General features: G+C 44.0%; 1 protein-coding gene across 1 annotated transcript in view; it reads right to left on the bottom strand.

The window, feature by feature from the left end:
* RSF1 (remodeling and spacing factor 1) overlaps positions 1-16308 on the bottom strand; it is a 502800-nt gene that overhangs the window by 18820 nt on the left and 467672 nt on the right. The window contains exon 15 of the mRNA XM_069203919.1: positions 9025-9216. Within this exon, the coding sequence (XP_069060020.1) occupies positions 9025-9216 (192 nt within the window). The remainder of the gene's footprint in view (positions 1-9024; positions 9217-16308) is intronic.

Below are 16308 nucleotides of genomic sequence, written 5' to 3' on the forward strand. Positions count from 1 at the left end.
CCCAAATGCCCAGCTAGGGGGATGTCATGGGCCAACGTCAGGATTAACCCTCTAAACTGCAGAGGCACTACCACTCTCCTGGGTGCACCAGGTTTGGGCTCTCTGGCCTTGGTGTAAAAGAGCCCATCTTCCCAATAGACCCTGCAAGAGCTACTGACATGTCCCTTTTTCTGTGCAGCTGCTTGCTGCCTCAGGCCTTCAAGAGTGAGACAAGTCTTTTGTCCCTGGCACAGCTGTTCCCTTGAGGGTCACCCTGGGCACAAGAGCTCTACCTGATAAGGATCCAACTCCATGGACTCAGTTCCCTCAGAGGATAAGACATCTTCCTGAGAAGAGAGGTCTTGTTTCTTTTGCTGCCTAGAAGCTGGTCCCCCAGTCTTCTTGCCTTCTCTCTTAGAAGGTTGGACCATTATTCCAGGCTTCAACGCTTCTTTTTCACCCTGTGCTCAGCTTTGTGCCCTTGCTTTCACACACAATAGTTCAGGGATTCTGAGCATGGCTGCATGGGTCTCGAATTCTACCTCAGCCCCGGCTGAGGACTCCAGATCATTCCGTAGCATGCATTCCACTGAGATGGCAGAAGAGACCACTACCTGTTTCAGGCCAGTAAGCCCGTGCCCTCAGGTCACCATAGCCCAGGGATGGACCTTAGTCACATTGACAGCATTGGTGACTGGATATTTTTGTCCAACCAAATATTGACCTGGGGAAACCAGTTTCTTTGTCACCATTGTGACACTGGCACCTGTATCCCTCAGGCCTTTTACCATTGTCCCATTATTCAAGAGGTGCTGTCTGTATTTTTGCATGTTAGGGATCCAGACAGCAAGTGTGGCAACATCTGCCCCACCCTCGGAGACTAAAGTAGCTTCAGCGTGGACCCTGATTTGCTTGGGGCACACTGTTGATCCCACCTGGAGACTGGCTATACCAGTTCTAACTGGAGCAGTGCTAGGGGGATTCTTTTTGGGACAGGCCAAGTCTCCAGTTTGGTGTCCATGCCGTTTACAGTTGTGACATCAGGTCTTTTTGGGATCAAAGTTTTCACCCTTGTCCCCAGTTGAGGACTGTGAAGAGGCTCAAGACCACCCTACTGTGCAGGCTTTTGGGGCCCTTGTGAAGGCTTTGTTTTTGTCCTTCGGTGTCTCACCACTCTTCCCATGGGGAGGCTCTGTAACCCTTTCTTTTGGTCACCCCCAGTGGAAGTCTTGATCACTCTAGTCTTGACCCAATGGTCCGCCTTCTTACCCAATTCTTGGCGAGAAATTGGGCCTAGGTCTACCAGATATTGATCCAACTTGTCTTTGAAGCAGTTACTTAAAAGATGTTCTTTCATAAACAAAATATAAAGCCCATCATAGTCATGCACTCCACTGCCAGATATCCAACCATCTAGTGTTTTCACTGAGTAGTCTACAAAATCAACCCAGGACTGGCTTGAGGTTTAGTGAGTCCTCCTGAACCTAATTCTATACTCCTCAGTGGTCTCCAAAGCCCTCAATCAGGGTAGCCTTCATGTGGTCACAGGATTCAGCATCTGCACCAGTGAGTGTGAGGAGCCTATCCCTACACTTACCAGTAAACAGTTTCCAAAGGAGAGCTCCCCAATGAGATTTGTTTAGTTTTCTGGTTACACAAGCTCTCTCAAAAGCTGTGAACCACTTGGTGACATCATCACCTTCTTCGTATTTAGAGGCAATCCCTTTGGGGATTTTTAGGACATCAGAATGCTCTCTGACTCTATTTAAGTTACTGCCACCATTAATGGGTGCTAAGCCCATTTCTTCTCTCTCCCTCTCTCTAGCTAGGAGCTGTTGCTCTAGAGCTAATCTTTTGGCCATCCTTGCTAAAAGGAGGTCCTCTTCATTGAGGCTGCCCTCAATGTTCCCAGAGGAACTGGACTCCTCCAGATCCTGTGAGCACTATCCTTATAGACAGGGGCCTTGGGGCCCTGATCTCCCTAGTTAGGTGAGTAGGAGGGAAGTTCATCCTCCTCTTCTCTAACATCTTCCCTATCTGTGGGGAGGTCTTCCTCTTCAGCAGGGTAGTCCCTTGTATACTCTGCCAAGAGCTCCTGGAGCTTGACCTTGGTAGGGTTGGAACTTGTTTTAATCTTTTCCAGTCTGCAGAGAGACCTTAACTCTTCCATCCCTAGATGGAGGTAAGGGGTGAGGTTCAGCTCCACAACCATTTCCTCAGAGCTGCCCATTATGCTACTAAAGCTGGGGTTTACTTTTAGGAACTAAATACGACTTCTAGTTACTAAACCCCAACTTAAAATAACTTTTTAAATCAACAAAGAAATGCTAAAGGGGATTTAACCAAGGCCCTAGCAGGACTTCTAAATATTTTGAACAATTTGCCAAATAAAAAAAAAATCAATAACTAAAGGCAATTTTGGAATTAAGTCGTGTGATCAGGTATTGGCTGAGTAGTCCAGCAAATGCAAAGTAGTAGACCCCAATGCTGATCAACCAATGTAGGAAGCTGGCTTTGTATATACTATATCAAAATGAGATATAGTGTGCCCAGAGTCCAGGGGTTCCTTAGAGGCTTAACAGAGGCTAAAATAGATAATACTAATGCTCTCATTTGTAGTAGTGTGGTTGAGCAGTTAAGCTTATCAGAGGGTAGTGCAAAGCATTTGTTGTACACACACAGGCAATAAAAACACACACTTAATGACTAACTCCAGGCCAATGGTTTTTATATAGCACAAATATATTTGGTAACTCTATTTCTAGAACCACAAGATTCAAGTTGCAGGTAAGTATATTTGCAAATAAGTATCCAACATAAGTATCAATACCATTTTGTTTCAAATTGGCAAGTTAAACGGTTTTTGAATAAATAGCAATAATCTGTTTCAAAAGTTGACACTGCAATTTTCAGAAACAGTTCTAGGGGGAAGAAAAGTTAGTATAGTTTCAAAGTAAATACAAGGCTTACAGTATTAGTCTCCAGGGGTTAGGATGTCAACAGGGTGGGGTTCAAGTTAACCCCAAACACCCACCACCAGAAATACGGGGCTGGCCAGGTGCAGAGGTCAAAGTTGAGGTTGATTTAACATGGGTTCCTATGGAGACTGGGGGTACTCGGAATAAGGCATGCTTGCAGGTAAGTACCTTGAGTCTTCAGAGGGTAGATCTGGGGGGTTTAAAGGAGCACCATTAAGGGGGGTTTTGTTGTCACCTCAGGTCAGCACCAAAGACACACCTTCAGAGGTGCAGGGGCAGCCGGGTGCAGGGTCCAAACACAGCGTCGGGCACCCAATGCTTTCCTATAGAGGAACCCAGGGGTCACAAAGAAGCTGCAGGTGAACTCCAGGGGTTGGTTCCGGGAAACCAAAGGCTGGACAAGGAGGAGGGCTGCCTGCTGGACGTTGCTGCACTGAAGGTCGGATACCCCAAGGCCAGGGGGCTGCGGGTGCAGGGGTACCTTTTGGCATCGGGAATCTTAGTCTGGTTCGGTAGCGGCAAGTGGTGTGTGTGTGTGTTGGGGGAAGGGGGGCACAGGGGGATGGAGATCCTCCGGATTTAGGCTGCAGGAGTCTTGTTGGACAGGAGGGGTCAACCCAGGATGGACAGTAGTTCAGAATCGCCTGGGGACCAGCTCTAGACGGTTGGGCCACCTGGACACAGGCCGTGGGCGTTGGGTGCAGGGTGGGCAGGACTTGCAGATCCGGGGCGGTTCTGGAGTCATCTGCTGGTGTTTCCTTCTGGACAGGGCTGCAGTCCACTGGAGATCTTGGTCCTGTGGGGTGCAGGCAGTCCTCTTGAGGCTTTTAAAAGGTCGCTGGTCCTGCACAATGCCTCACCTTCTTGTATCAGTGCTTCAGAAGCTGGAGACAGGCCTGTAGGGCTGGGGCCAAGTCAGTTGGTGTCTTCAGTCTTCTCTGCTGGAGGTCAGCTTAGCAGTCCTTCTTCTTTTCTTCTTTCTTCTTCTTGAGGCCGCCAGGAATCTGATGAGCTTGGTTCAGGGGACCTGTTAAAAAAATACTGGAGTTGGGGTTTTTACAGGGGTCAGGGGGCAGTAACCAATGGCTACTGTCCCTGAGGGCAGTGCTTAATTTGTAAATTAAAAGGTACCAGTGCCCAAAGCCCGCCTGCTGCAATTAAATGTGCGAACACAGAATACTGAGGCAGCGTAATCCCGAAGCCATCTCGGATGTCTTCAATCCATTTAAAACCACTCCCTGCCCTTTCAGCTCATCCCTGCAGCTTTCTGCTTTCTCTCATTGTGACGCCTTTTCGTTTTTCTCTTCCTCTGTCTTTCCCAAACGTGTCTTTTGCTTGCAGCAAATGCTTGAGGCAGAAGACTAAGCGCCGGCTCCAAAAAATAAGTGCCAGTGTTCAGCACCGGAAACAACAAACACAAATTAAGCACTGCCTGAGGGTGACTACACCCTTGCGGTGTCCACTCCCTTTGGGGAGGGGAACACAGATCTAACCCTACTGGTCCCTGTCCTCTAAACCAAGATGGAGGATCCTGCAAGGAAGGGGTCACTTTAGCTCTGGACACCTTAGGGGTGGTCCAAGCTGAAGTGGTCACTCCTCCTTGTTTTCCCTAATTTTCCCACCGGATTTGTTGCCAAAAGTGGGGCTTCGTCTTCGGGGCGGGCATCTCCACTAGCTGGAGTGCCCTGGGGCACTGTAACAGGAGGCCTGAACCTTTGAGGCTCACTGACAGGTGTTACAGTTCCTGCAGGGGGAGGTGTGAAGGACCTCCACCAAGTGCAGGGTTTGTTTCTGGCCACAGAGAGCACAAAGGCTCTCACCCCATGTGGTCAGAAACCCGTCTGGAAGTGGCAGGCCGGCACAGACTGGTCAGTCCTGTACTAGAAGTTTGGCTAAAATACAGGGGGCATCTCTAAGATGTACTCTGAGTGCATTTTTCCAATAAATCCAACACTGGCTTAAGTGTGGGTTTATTGTGCTGGGAAGTTTGATAACAAACTACCCAGACTTCAGTGAAGTCATTATGGAAATGCCAGTTATTTCCTTACAGGTCTCTGACATAAAATGCTTTAATTGCTTTGCGCTATTGCTGTATTACATAGAGGAAGCTGAAAGAGGAGTTGGGAAGGTGGTGCTACAGCTGAGGAACCAAAATGAATGTCTTAAACAAACTTAAACTTGAGGTGAGTAGGAAAGGAAACCTTCCTTAGACCCCCATGGCTTGATGATGTCAGTGTAGTGGTGCCCTGCCCTGTGGTGGGCATATTGTAGGAAAGTGGCCCTCTTGGCATGGTTCCCCTCCCCCCAACCCCACTTTTTGCCTGATATTGATGCTAACTTGACAGAGTATTTGTCCCCCAATATAGCCCGCTGGGTCATGCAAGAGGCAAGTATTAACGTTGCACTATTCGGAGCTCATTTAGTTAGAGGAGCTATGGCCTCTAAAGCTTTCACCCTAGGGGCCAGACTGGAAGACGTTAATAATGCAGCTGACAGGTCAACAGGTTCTGTGTTTAAAAGGTTCTACTTAAACCAGTAATAAATTTGGCACCCTTGTTGATTGATAAGCTTTGAACTAGCATAATCCTCGCCTCTGGTCCCGACATAGAATGAAAAATGTCCTAGCTATTGTCACAGAAAGTTTCAATTCTATTAAGGACACAGAGGCGGTGATTATTCCTTCCCAGGTATTACATGACCTCTTCCAGCCCAGGAAGTAATATAATCTGACTCTGGACATGGTTAAGTGTATGCATTATTTTTTCCTTGGTAAAACTGTATACATGATTATGTTATGGTTGTTGGATACAAGATTAGTTTTACATTGATAACGCTATCTTGTTTATTGCAATGGATATGAGTTATTTCAACATCAGGTTTGTTTCTTAATTCCATTTTGTGTTCTTATTTTTCCAAGGAAATGAGCCATACAAAGGCAAATAACTTGAACACTGTTTTTACCTTGCGTCAAGAAAGAAGAAGTGCCTGAGGGGAAAGAGAATAATTTGGACAGTTTGAGAGTGTTCATTGGTTGTTGGACATTCTTTGTAGTTTTTCCCCTGGAGTTCTGGGAAAAGTGTTTTTTTCTTTAAACTCTGCTGTTAATAAAAAGGAAAGAAAGATTGAGCACAATCCTCGCCTATGTGTCCTTAATAGAATTGAAACTTTCTGTTACGATAGCTAGGAATTTTTTTATTAGCACTCCATGGCGAGGGTGCGAGTTATATTTACCATAGGGCGGCACACGTTATAGTTACTTGAGATAACTATAACTATAGTTGCTGAATTTCTATCGTTTGGTGGGTGTGTAAAATCTAGACCTAACTATAATGTCCATTACCTTTGTTTTTTTCAGTGAATTAAAAAAAATATATTTCCTAATTATAACATCCCTGTAACCTTTGCTTTTTCAGTGAACTTCTACGGTTTTAAAATGCTATTTCCTAACTATAATGTCCCTGTAACCTTTGGTGCTTTTCAGTGAATTTCTGTTTTGTTTTTTTTTAAATGTAAAGGAATATTTAATTACCAGACTTAATCCTACCGCTGCAGCACAGCACCTTCGGCCAGTCCCTGAAGCCGACACTCTCGGCATGCACCCAACCCCATGCTGCGCATAGCCTTTGCCCGTGCGTGCCGGGGGTTGGCTGCAGAGCTTGGCGGCAGGCTAGGCCCTGCAGCCAAAACCCCATATGTATCCAACTTATCCACACATAAGCTGACTTAAGATGAACAAAGTGTCCTTAACAAAGGGTTAATTTTCTGCCCAGAGACCCATTTTAGTTTCGTGGAAACTTGAATTGACACATCCAAACTCATCCTAAAATTGAAAACCAAAATATAAGTAAATAAAAAGAAAGCAGCAGATGAGCCTGCTGCGCACTTGAATGAAAGACTCCAGGATTAACAGCTGAACAAATTCCTGATTAAGTCAATCTGTATAAGTTTACCATCAAACATCACTCATCAATAACTGAAAGTCAAATTTTAAGAGAGTGTGAGACAGAGACTTATTGATATGAATGCACCAACTTTAAAGAAAAATCAAAATTCCACCCGCGTTATCACCTGGGAATACAATTAAACTATTCCATGGTTTTAGCTTTTGTATTTGTGATTAAGTCTGGCAGAAAAAAACATTATTTAATATTCTGCATTAACTCATGGTTTTGCTGTGCGTTACAGAAGCTTTTAATCGATATTGCATTTCTTTTTTATGTATACTATTCTTAAATTATCTTCAATAATCTATGCAATGAGCTTTTTAGGTTTATTCTATCAAGAGAGGCAACAAATCTACACTTTTAAATAAACATTAGCCCACTTTATCACTTTAATTGATTTTCCAACCCTAACTTATATCGTCTTAGGATCTAATTTTTCCCCACTTTATATGTGTCTCTTTCTAATCCATACTCACTTTCATACCGATGACAAGGCGAGGGAAATCAGAGGGGAAGTTGGGTCATGGATAGATCAAGCAAAATTCTTCCTCAATTAGTGGTCCCCTACTTACTATGCCCATAGCTCTAAGCCATCTTTCTGCTGTGTTCTGCCTTTACTTAACTTCGAGTTTAGGGTAATTCTAGCCAATCTTTTGGGGAGTATGAAACAGAGGGGATTAATGGTAAATTTAAATGAGGTTACTAACATCTACATTGGCCAACACACCCACCTAGTCCTCAGGAGGTTCAGTGTTTGTTTAATTGTAGTAAAGAAGGATGGGAGAAGCTTCAATCACACAATCAGAAAAGAACACAGGTATAGTGAAGGAACATCAAACTACAAAACAAAGAGAAGTCAATCAAAAAAGAAGAGCGGTTATGAGAAAATATCTGTTGCCACTGCTAGTGAACAGAAACACAATTACAAACTCTCTGTTCTGGAGATTTTACAAGGTTAAAAGAAGATAACTGACAAACAAGAGTAAAGTTATGGATGTACAGAAAATAGTTTTAAAAAGTGAGATTTGACAAATGTATTTGGAGTGATAAGGCTGCAGGGAAAAGTGCCTTAAGCAGCTGTCTGAGTTCAGTGTAAAAGGACAGGACTGCTGTCCCAAATTGCACTGTTTCTTTAGTATTTGAATGTATTAGAAGAGGTTCCTTCTTTACCTCTTGTCCTGAGCCTCTGGAGTTCATATAAACTTCACTCCGAGGTATTCCTCTAAACATTATCTTCAAATTTGCACTCATCTAACAAGGTACCAGGGAACCATGGTGAGATCCTCCCACTAGTTGTCTAAGCAATTGGCACACCCTACACATCTTCCTTATATAGTTTCCCTCTATACAGCAGAGGTTTGCTCTTGGGATCCTCGTCCACATCTGTTCAAAGTCTCTTCTTAACTGTACATATATTGCAAATTAACCTAAAATTGACTTTCCAATCAGAGAGAATTCCAAGCCTCCACCTTGACAATGAAAATAGAGGCAGCCATCACAAAGAACTCTACTGCCAGGACTAGGCAGGACTGTCTCCTCCATCAATACCTCTCTTACTATCTCCAACATTCCCTACTTAGTTCATCCAGTTCCCCTCAGAGTCCACTTTTAAGATTTGGCAACATAAGCCACTATACATCCTCGCCTCAGTGGACCTCTAAAAGCAGAATTAGTGATCCACAAAGATGCATCTGTACAAGAGACAGTCTGGTTCTGATTACCAACTTAACCCTAAACAGTTTTGTCTGTAGTCCAGGGGTTTGAAAAGAAGAGAGACCATTATTAATGTAAATACTTTCATCAACATTTACTTTTAAGTCTGCCAGGGCAAAGTACAACTGATTGGGATTTAACACAGGTGTCAATGTTCTAGGGACATATCAGAGAGGTGTTGCACAGTTTGCAATATTGTATTATCTCCTATGATGAAATTTTGTGGATACTGCTTCTAATTTAAAAGGACAATATTACGGTTGTTGCATACTATTAAAGATGCAAAATACAACTAAGTAAAAGTTGTGTTGGGAAACTAAATTCAAGTGAAGGTAAGCATTCTGAAAAAGTCTCACAATCACTCTAAATTCCAACCATATATTTTAATACAAATAAACATTAGTGTTTACCATTACTCTCAGAACTGGTATGCCTTCGTTTGAGAATTCGTCTCATTTCCTTTCCTCTGCCAAATCGAACACTTTTCTTTGAAGCATCACTTTCAGAATCCTCCCTGTAGTTGACCTGTCGCTGTGAATTTCTCCGTGATCGCCTTCGCCGTGTCTCCAAATAATCATCACTGTATTCGCTGTAATTACTGTCTGTGGGCATAGATAGTGTTCAGTAAAACGGTACTCCAAAAACAAGGATAAACAAATCATCTGTAGTAGTTGAAGAGCAATGGTAAATCTCAAAGCAGAGATCTATATCTGAAAGTATTTCCTCTTCCTGAAGGGTAGCAAAAAGGCTCACCTTTAATACCTGTTCTCCAATATGGAAATTGCTCTGAATTTAAAAAAAGCTATAACATACTAGTGATAATTATTCCTAGGCATATTGGTAGGCCTTATAGTACAATGTTTCTTTCGACTGTAATGCAAGGGCACAGTCTGTAGACTAGCATTTTTGCTGACTTATGATGGTGTAAACATTGTACAGCAATCAGTGTGTGCATCAATGTTTCTTTGGGGCCAACTCAATCAAGTGAGTTGGTCCCGGAGTAACGCTAATCCTTACACCAATCTTTTGATGTAAGGGACCAGTCTGTGGACCAGCATTCCTGCTGATTTAGGATGGTGTTTCGCATTAGGAGACAATAACAGGATGCTTCGAGCAATCATTTAACCTAGTACATTTAGCATTCTGGTTACTACGTTTTTGTCCTGATGAAGACTTGGAGGAAATTAGATCAGTAAAGACGTAGAAATGTCAACACTGTAACAGGTAGACACACATTCAATACCTGCTTTGTAGTGGACTCCAAAACAGAGTCAGAAGTTGGCCTTAAAAGCGGACTCTTCTACGTGTTATTTCATATCTCTTATTGCACACTTGCCTTCACGTGTTCCACTATTCACTGCACCATTCACCGAAACACCTTTGACATACTGACAAAGTTTACACTGATCACTCTATTATTTGTTAACGTACAGCTGCATTAAACCATGTAATGACGAATCACAGTTGGTAATTAATGATATTTGCCTAAGAAGCAAAGGCTTGTTTTGCTTCCTCTGAGGGAACCATTGTCTTAGGATATGATGTACATTTTACAAGGCACATTGTGTACTCTCTTGATTAGGGTCTTACATGATGTAGACCAACTAATGATGCTCTCATTGTGGGGACAGTGTAGCTAGAGGTCCCAAAGTTGTCAAATGAGAAGGCAGGAATGGGACAGTGATATTTAGAGATATACTGAAGTATAGTTCTAGATTATTGGAAAATTTGCTCGTGATGGGCAACAATATATTGAAAATGTTCCTGTATGTGATAAGGCAAGAGGGTAAGGCATGGTGAGTGAGATGTGATTATGATATTTCACCTTTACTACGGCCATTATTGTGGTGTTCATCCCCTATCAGGAGAATTAAGCAAGACAGTCATGTCCAATGGTTAGATAGAGGTAGTTGCATAATAGGAAACATATGTGCTAATTGCAAGTTGCTAGCATTCGAGGAGGTGCAAGGATGGTTCTGAGTACAACAGTACCAGTTTTTGCAACTTTCATGACTGGCCAGAACAGCTAAATGATTATTTCCCAAATGCCCAAAAGAAACAGCAACATTAATGCAGATGCTGGCACTTCTGACTGGACGATGACCGATGATTAGGCTACACTGAGCTCTTAAAACTAATAAAATAAGAAAGCTTTGGCCAGTTGGGGAAAAATGGACAATGAATGCCACACCCACTAAGAGATGGCAATTCTCTACAACTTGTGTTGATATTAGGCAAATATCTAGTAGAGCAAGGTTTAAGCTTGTCCAATTAAAGTACTTGCATACAATCAGTGTGATCCCAGTACTAACTAGCATATACCCAAAAGCAACATAGAACACCCAGATGCTGAAGACATGACAGATTTAATAGATATGACCTGGTCGTGCCCCAAGTTGTCAGACATTTTCTTAACAGTTTTGGTCAAACTACATCCAGTCACCAGAGGTTTGCCCATAGTAAGCATCAAGCAAGTTGGGGCTAGTCCCAAAACCAAAGAAAGAGAAAATTAGGCATAACTGCACCATACTAGAGATAATACTAGAAAAAGAAAGAATGGCTATTCAACGGCATGATCAAATGAGACCTTAAATTGCTAGCTATCAAAAAAGTAAGGAGGAACTGGCTATCACAAAAGAGATATAGATGAAATAAACTCAAATGGAAAAACATTACCAGAGTACTTGGCAGACTGGAGGATGTTGCCCCAGAATATACTGGACCCACCATATACCAGACTGCCATGATTGAGATACTCTTGCTATGGGACAATCTGATCTGATCAGGAGAACCAGTATTAGGAGTATGACCTTTAGTTAAGAGTGTTTGAGACAGAAATATTTCAGTGTCTGGAATGGTATTTCAATATACCTAGAAACAATTGTTCTCAAGGCCACAGGGATCTAATTTGGTAACATGGGGTAGAAAGTATAAGACCTATCAGATCAAGTACGGTACTTTAGCATTCACTGGTAATCTGACACACATGGTCAAGTACATGAGGTACATGAGGTAGTCCGACTTCTTTTCTTTGTGCGTTTTCATTAATGTATGACTTGATTTAATGCTTTTTTTCTAATTACAAAAGATTTACAGAAAAGTAACAGGACTAGTGCAAAACAGGCTGGTGAACCATAAGAACATTTTAGGGAATGGGTTAGGAAAGGTCACCAATCACTGGCTAGTAGCCATTATGAGAAAAGCTTCCCACCAACATGTCTTGAAAACACGACTGGCCTTGTAAGAAGAATAGGAATCATCTGCAGAATGTATTCCTAAGGGTGAGGCATCACCTGCTGCCCACTTCTACCCGAGAAAAGAAAAGATTATAATGGCAAGGCACATATTATATGGGAATTCTACCTTAAAGGAAATTCTCAGCAGCAACATCACAAAGCATCCATAAACTAATTGAAGCACAGTGTTTTGATACCAAGAATGTACCCTTATTGGCTGCTATTCTTGGCAAGCTCAGAATCCTTTTTAGAAGACAGTCATAGCTGTGCTTTAATGCCCTTATTCTTCCAAGCATAATTGCCAGGCTGGTCTTTGCTCTGCTGTTCAGCCACTCTCTCAGTGCATCTTAGCAGCCAGTTTCTGCTACCTGCTCTCCTGGGGGCCATAACATCAGTGGCTGTGTAGTCAAGGGCCATGTGCCCGCAAGTGTAAGGACTTTAATTGCACTGGCCCTCAGTGCTGTGGCACAACAAAGTTGCTCCTGCAGCTCTTTATACTCATGGAAACGTGATGGGTTTGAGATGACTTAGTATGAAGAGGGCCATCTTTGATCTCGCAGTAACATGCAGGAGTTGTTTTTTCACAAGATCTTGGGTGGTGCTCGGGTATAATCTGAATCTCCACCCTTTTCACCTTTTAAGTAAAATGTGATTTCAGACCAAGGCAGTAGTATTTCCGCACCCCAGTCAGAAGGAGGCAACTCTTACTGATCAGCTAAGGTAATCTTACATTTTGAAACATGCGAGAGCTTTCCATGCTATTGATCCCATCATTGGTTGCTTGAGGTGCAAAGGATTGGGACAGATGCAACCTCTGATGGCCTGGTCGTTGTCTGTTGGGTCCAAGGCCCCTGCAGACCTGGGGTGTCTGTTGCGTGGGCAGTGAAGCCTGGCACTGCTGATGCGCCAAGCTCCTGGCATAGTCTAGGAAAGGCCAAAACTGTGGGGGTGGTAGTCAGACTGGTGCTGAAAGGCCCAAGGAACGTGCCACAGCCCAGCTCACTTTAAAACATTCCAGGATCAAGTCCGCCTTCTTGCTGAACAGGCATCCCAGAAAAGCCTATGGATCTCTTCCATGTATGGCGCCCAAACACCACGCTTGTCCCATTTGCTCTTCCCAGACAATCCCTAGTGTCCAGGCACAAGCGGATTGGCTGCATCTCAACCATAATGCATGGTTTGAGCCAAGGAAGCCCGTAATTCTTCTAGATCGGCAGTAACATTCCACCAACCATGTCCTAGAGCGCATGGAAATAACGTCCACGGATGTAGCTGGCACTGACTGAACTCAGGGCAAGTCTGACCGATGAGAACATTCTTTTACCAAGCTTTTGTTGGAAAGGCATTCAGGTTAACTCTGCTGGTGGACGCCTGCATCAACAAACTCTCAGGAGTTGGATGCTGGATCAATAATTAGGATTCCCTGGAGCTGGTCTATGCCAATATGCGACCTCTGGATTGGCCAGAGGGCCAGAACATGGTTTTGCCTACGATCCTATGAGAGCATCAGCGAGGGCCTCACTGAAAGAAAGGCAGAAAAGGTTTGATCGGTGCCTAGCCAAGCTGAAGGACCTCAAGAAACACATTGGTTTTAACCACCATAGTGGAGAAGTTGAGGGCGGGGACTTCCTCTGTTGTCTCAATATGGCTGGTTCTGGTCGGAGTCTGAAACATAAGGTTAATGCAATGTCTGTGCACAACTTTGCTGTAATGGCAATGGTATGGTGTCAGAAATGGAGAATTCAAAAATTGGCTGTAATGCATCAGGATTTGGGCAGGGTCGAGGTCGAAATGAATTTGACATGGAAACCACGAAAGATTGTTAGTCCTCCTCCAGCACCGGTGGCCATGGTGCCAGAAGCTACATTCAACGGATCTGTGCAGCTTTCAGCATTGGCCCGAAAGTGGGCACAAATGCTGGTGCAGATCCAGAAGTGGGCAACCGGCTGGAGACACTTGTGGATTTTTGGGGCCTGGAGGCACACGAGAGGGAACTGGAAGTGTGCCCGAAGATATGTAACATGACCTCTCTCAAGGATTCGACCTGCTGCAATGTCACCGATGGACTCAAGAATTCATGGTGCATCGGGACGAGGGTTGGAATTGGCTCCTCATTGGGATGGTAGAAAGACCTTGAGGCATGATGATGCATTTCTGCCTTCTCAGAAGTTCGAGAGTAGCAGGAAGGAGACAAGTCCAACATGTTCTTCTGTTTCTTTTTGGGTTTACCCAAAGACTCCCACCACAAAGAAGATCTACTGCAGGAATGACTTCAGGACAGAGATTGAAAGGGAGGGGGGCCAGCCTGGAGTCTTGCAGTGTTTTGCTGCATATAGCTTAGCTTTGCATTCATGGATGGCCTTCAGGTTCATCTGGGTGCAGTCGCCACAGACCATGGATTCATGTGCCAAACTCAAACACCAGAGGCACGCCGCATGGGGTTGTGTCACAGACATTCGCTTGCAAAAGTACCAGCAAGGTATAAACCCTGTAGTCTTAGGGGGTGAAATGTTCACTTGCACACTGGAAGATTTTGAAAGATGATATTTTCTTTAAAAAATGAAGACAGGAGGACCGAAGCTCTGTATCCACACCTGAAGACGCAGGAAGAATTGAACTGACGTCAGTACTCATAGGTAGTGCTTACCTGCAGCTCCATTAGTCGCGCCTGGAGTGGATCAATATTGGTATGGAGCTGCATGGCACCTACTACCAGAGGGCAGGAAGACTGCTTTTTGAATTTTCGAATCCAGTCTGACATATGGGGATTTTCATAAGGTGAAGAATCTGTAGTTGTATCCATTAGAAATAATGGTTTAGTTGATGTGAAAAGGTGACATCCCCTTTAAAAAGAATCTTAGGCTTGTTTTCATAATTACCTTATCTCTGTAAATCGATACGTAAGGTTCTTGCACGGTGAGTGCTTAGAATTCACTTCCTCTCCTGGGAGATGTGATTGCTAACAGGAATGCAGTTTTCAGAGTTAAAAACTAAAACAAGACTGTGCGTGGGCTGAAAGAGTGGCATCATGATACCTTCTAGTACTAGGGGTAGGTTCCATTATGGAGGAGGAAGGGTATATGAAAGGAAGAGACTCTTGGCTCCTTCCATAAAACCTTTCATAAGAGCAATAGTGCCCTGACTTGTACCTGGACTTCTAAAGTAAGCTGCAATAGCTAACAGATATACTATTAAAGCATATGCTAGTATGCAGTCCGCTAAGTGTGTGAGGTGTCTAACAATCACTGTTATTTTATGGACATTTTTACAGAGCACTATCGCCCGTGAGGGTATTCTGGCGCTGAGAAGGTGCAAGAGCTTGTGTTGAGAGGTGGAAAGGGGGTTAGTCGAAGAGCCAGGTCTTCAGCTTCTTGCAGATCTTGAGAAGCAAAGGGGAGGATCTGATGTGAAGTGGGAGGAATTCCACGCTTTAGGAGCAAAATAAGAGAAGGCATGACGTTCAGCTCTATTTCTGTGTATGTGTGGGATGTGGTTGAGTAGCTAAGAGGAGCTGTCTGGATAGTTGGTGGAAGGAGACGTGGCAGTTCCAGCAGGGAAGGCCTGTGTTGTGAGTGCCTTGATGGTGTGGGTGAGGAGTTTGAAGTGGGCGCATTTATGTATCTGCGGCCTCTGGAGTCATGTGTGTCCTGCATTGAAGGTTGAGGAAGAGCCTGGTTGCTGTGTTCTAGATTGTTTTGAGTTCTATAGTGAGTTGTATGGTGAGTCTGGTGAATAAGGTGTTCCTGTAGTCTAGTCTGCTGGTGATGAGGGTCTATGTGATGGTATTCCTGGTGTTGCTCAGGAGCCATTCACAAATCTTTTTCAGCATCTTCAGGGTGAGGAGCAGGAAGTTGAGACAGCACGGACTTGTGTGGAAATGTCCAGATTATTCTCCATGTTGATTCCAAGGCTCCTGGCTTTGGAGGTGGGGGTTGGGGTTGGTGTTGGTGCGTGGTCTGCCAGCCCCCAGGTAGAGCCCCACGGGGAGTGCTTTTTCCGAAAATCACTACTTCAGTCTTGTATGTGTTGAGCTTGAGACTGTTGGATTCCATCCAAGTGAACTTATTTCTCATGCTGGGGGTTCTGTCCGAGACGGACTGTCTCCTTAATTATTAAACAAGATTTTCCCTTTTACACCATACAAGGTGCCTCTTTCACTTTAAAGAACAGCACTTCCTAGTAAAAGGTATACTTGCCTCCCTAATAATCTGTAGTGTTTTCTAAAGCAGGCCTCAGAGTCCAAACTCTGCTATTTCAGGAGGCAGGCCATTAGCTGTAATTCTCTCAGGTTGGGAGGAAAAACTCCAAATTGCTTGTCAAAGAGCCACTCCTACCCCTTAGCCCCCATTCCAAACAGTGTCCTCTTGTACAGGAATTTTGACAGAATTTTCCAGAGCCCTCTCTACTTGGTAAGGGAACTATGGTTGACGTGGCCACCTGGGGGTCACTAGGATCAGA

Source organism: Pleurodeles waltl, chromosome 8, assembly GCF_031143425.1.
Source record: "Pleurodeles waltl isolate 20211129_DDA chromosome 8, aPleWal1.hap1.20221129, whole genome shotgun sequence".
Lineage (NCBI taxonomy): Eukaryota > Metazoa > Chordata > Amphibia > Caudata > Salamandridae > Pleurodeles > Pleurodeles waltl.